General features: G+C 40.9%; 1 protein-coding gene across 3 annotated transcripts in view; it reads left to right on the top strand.

Moving 5' to 3' along the window:
• The window catches only part of LOC116698790 (DNA polymerase delta subunit 3), a 16320-nt gene extending 13225 nt beyond the window's left edge, over positions 1 to 3095 (top strand). For 2 of the 3 annotated variants that reach the window (XM_032530964.1, XM_032530962.1), the window contains exons 10-12: positions 198 to 279; positions 2249 to 2334; positions 2645 to 3095. In XM_032530964.1, the coding sequence (XP_032386855.1) occupies positions 198 to 279; positions 2249 to 2334; positions 2645 to 2850 (374 nt within the window). In that variant the 3' untranslated portion in view covers positions 2851 to 3095. Of the gene's footprint in view, positions 1 to 197; positions 284 to 2248; positions 2335 to 2644 lie in introns of all 3 variants that reach the window. The other variant, XM_032530963.1, reaches the window with a different exon arrangement.
• The last annotated feature ends 286 nt before the right edge of the window (positions 3096 to 3381 follow it).

Below are 3381 nucleotides of genomic sequence, written 5' to 3'. Positions count from 1 at the left end.
TTACCAAAAATATTTCATGGTGGTTAGAGGGTACATACCTTTAAAAAAAAACTGTTTTTGAGAACCACTGGTCTAGTTTATGCATACTGCAAAGCCGGCCCGGAATATTATAACATATACAAACCTTATAAAAGAAGGAAATATGAAAAGTGGGAATTTCCAAAGTCGTCCTAACTAATACTTGCTAACCTCTTCAGTCATTCCAGATTCCCCACAGCAGATGGAAACAAGAGAAGCGTCGCCAAGTCCTAAGAAGAAGGTGGAGTCTATTTCACAGTCAAATGTAAGTGCTCAAACCTGAAGATTTAGATATTAACTCCATTCACTTCAAAAACCTTAATCCCAAAAGAGGCAATTCAATTTTGCAGTCAACCAGCCAGATAAAAGCAGACAATAATAAACACGATCGCAATCATCCAATCCAGCAGGTCAGTTATCAGCAGGTCAACCAATGGGCGCGCACACGCTCTCCAAAACACGCAAAAGATACAGTGGGTACTACGGAAAGTTTTCAGACCCCTTTTAAATTTTTCACTCTGTTTCATTGCAGCCATTTTCCAAAAGTCACAGTCAATAATGGTTACAGAGTTGTTCCAAAGCCACTCCTTTGTTATTTTAGCTGTGTGCTTAGGGTCATTGTCTTGGTGGAAGGTGAACCTTCAGCCCAATCTTTCGTTCAATTGCAACCAGTCATTCTGTCCCTGCGGCCTACCCCCCCCAGCCCCACCCCCCCATTCTCCACACTACCGCTTGAAATCACCCCCACAAGTTCAATCTTGGTCCCATCAGACCAGAGAATCTTTTTCTCATAGTCAGGGAGTCCTTCATGGTTTTGTGTCAAACTCTATGCAGGCTTTTATATGTCTTGCACTGAGAGAGGACTTCCGTCGGGCCACTCTGCCATAAAGCCCCGACTGGTGCAGGGCTGCAGTGATAGTTGACTTTGTGGAACTTTCTCCCATCTCCCTACTGCATCTCTGGAGCTCAGCCACAGTGATCTTTGGGTTCTTCTTTACCTCTCTCACCACAGTTCTTCTCCCACGATTGCTCAGTTTGGCTGGACGACTAGGTCCAGGAAGAGTTCTGGTCGTCCCAAACTTCTTCCATTTAAGGATTATGGAGGCCACTGTGCTCTTAGGAACCTTGAGCGCTGCAGAAATTGTTTTGTAGCCTTGGAAGGATCTGTGCCTTGCCACAATTGTGTCTCTGAGCTCCTTGGGCAGTTCCTTTGACCTCATGATTCTTATTTACTCTGACATGCGCTGTAAGTTCTTATATAGACAGGTGTGTGTACCTTTCCTAATCAAGTCCAATCAGTTTAATTATACACAGCAGGACTCCAATGAAGGAGTAGAACCATCTCACGGAGGATCAGAAGAAATGTACAGCATGTGAGTTAAATATGAGTGTCGCAGCAAAGGGTCTGAATACTTAGATATTTCACTTTTTCTTTTTTAATGAATTTTGCAAAAATTTGTTTTGTTTTTATATCAAGACTGGGTGCTGAGTGTACATTAATGAGAAATAAAATTACCTTTTTTGATTTTTTTTTTTTTTTTAAATGGCTGCAATGAAACAGAGTGAAAAATTTAAAGGGGTCTGATTACTTTCCGTACCCACTGTAGCATCGCCCTAATGGCATTAAAGAGAATCCACAAGAAAGAACGTGGCCAGAATCACCCATGATTCTCTTAGTTGTCTGGACTGTTTCTTTGAGAGGGAGCTCAGGTCTGGTAACTGGACCCCAGAGATCTCAGGGCGTTTTCACAGCTACGGTTTGTTTGCTTTGGCCTGAATCAGTTGAGTTTGTAAACTGGGTTTGTTCTATTTCTGTGAGAAACACTGAAGCTGCTACAGTTTGCTGCATCACAGACTGCTAAACACACCCGACTACAGGAGACATGAGCTCAGATTCTCTCTCTCTCTCTCTCTCTCTCTCTCTCTCTCTCTCTCTCTTCTCTCTCCTCTCTCTCTCCTCTCTCCCTCTCTCTCCTCTCCTCTCTCCTCTCTCTCTCTCTCTCTCTCTCTCTCCTCCCCTCTCTCCTCTCTCTCTCTCTCTCTCTCTCTCTCTCTCTCTCTCTCTCTCCTCTCCTCTCTCTCTCTCTCCTCTCTCCTCTCTCTCTCTCTCTCTCTCTGTTGTGTGTGTGTGAAAATCCACTTAACCCAGTATTGGAGATTGATAAAATGTGTTTTTGTGTGTATTACACGTGATTAGCTTATTGTCCCATTTTTATGTTTTTTTTATGTGACAACAGGGAAACTGTGAGATGAAGACGAGGAAGAGGAGACGCGTCCTGAAATCTCGTACCTTTGTAGATGACGAAGGATGTATCGGTATGAAAAACACAGAGACAATTAAAAGCTCCCCCCTCTGAAGCAAACTTTATTTCTATAGCAAAATGTACGAGACACAATGTGCTTCGTACGAAAGCGACATAAAATAATACTTTGTTCAATAAAATATATATACAAAACATGTAGAGAACGCACACGCTCACAAACACACACAGTAAAGATTAACATTAACAACAGCGACAAACTCAGTTATTCATAGACTTTTGTAAAAAGCAGGGTTTTTAGTCTTTTTTTTAGTTTGTTAAATGTATACTACATTTAATTCTTTCTCTCTCCCTCCCCCCCCCAGTGACAGAGAAAGGCTATGAGAGTGAATCGTACTCTGAAGCAGAGGACGACAGTCAGGCCCCCAAACACACTCCAAAAGATCCCTTCCCTGCAAAACGACCAGGAAGTAGCAAACAGGACGAGAAGAAAAGTCAAAAGAAAGCGTCCGCAAATTCAAACAAAGGAACGAAACAAGCTTCGATTATGGGATTTTTCCAAAAGAAATGACGGGAGGACAGCGTTGGACACTTGTATAGTGGCCAAGAGACAAAAAGCACTGTTGTAGACTTTCTAGGACCATTTTTGATAAAAAAAAATGAAACGCATCACCTTGACAAATGGTGAATGCAAATCACTTCTGAAAAAGGACTTTGACTACACGGACGTGTCAATCAGGATGAAAACCATATCGCTTTTCATCTAATCAACTGTAAATACATGCTGTACTCAATAAATATCAAATGCTGAAACTTTCTAAAATGTTATTTTTTTTCCCTCTAAATAAAAACATCGTTTTGTAGGACCTTGACTGTTTTCGTTCCCAAAAAGTATGGCTTCCCTTTTTCTTATGTGAAGCCTATTTTCTGTCATCCACCTTCTGACATTCAATAGTTCTAAACAGAGTTGAGAGAACTATGTTCTTATCTTCATGAGAAACCAATAACAGAGTCATCTGCATATAAAAAAAGTTCACATGAACATGCAGGCTTAAGGTCATTTATTTATATATATATATATATATATATATATATATATATA

This window comes from Etheostoma spectabile, chromosome 12, assembly GCF_008692095.1.
Source record: "Etheostoma spectabile isolate EspeVRDwgs_2016 chromosome 12, UIUC_Espe_1.0, whole genome shotgun sequence".
NCBI classification, from domain to species: Eukaryota; Metazoa; Chordata; class Actinopteri; order Perciformes; family Percidae; genus Etheostoma; species Etheostoma spectabile.
Note: the sequence above shows the minus strand (reverse complement) of the source record. Positions and strands in the feature narration are given on the sequence as shown.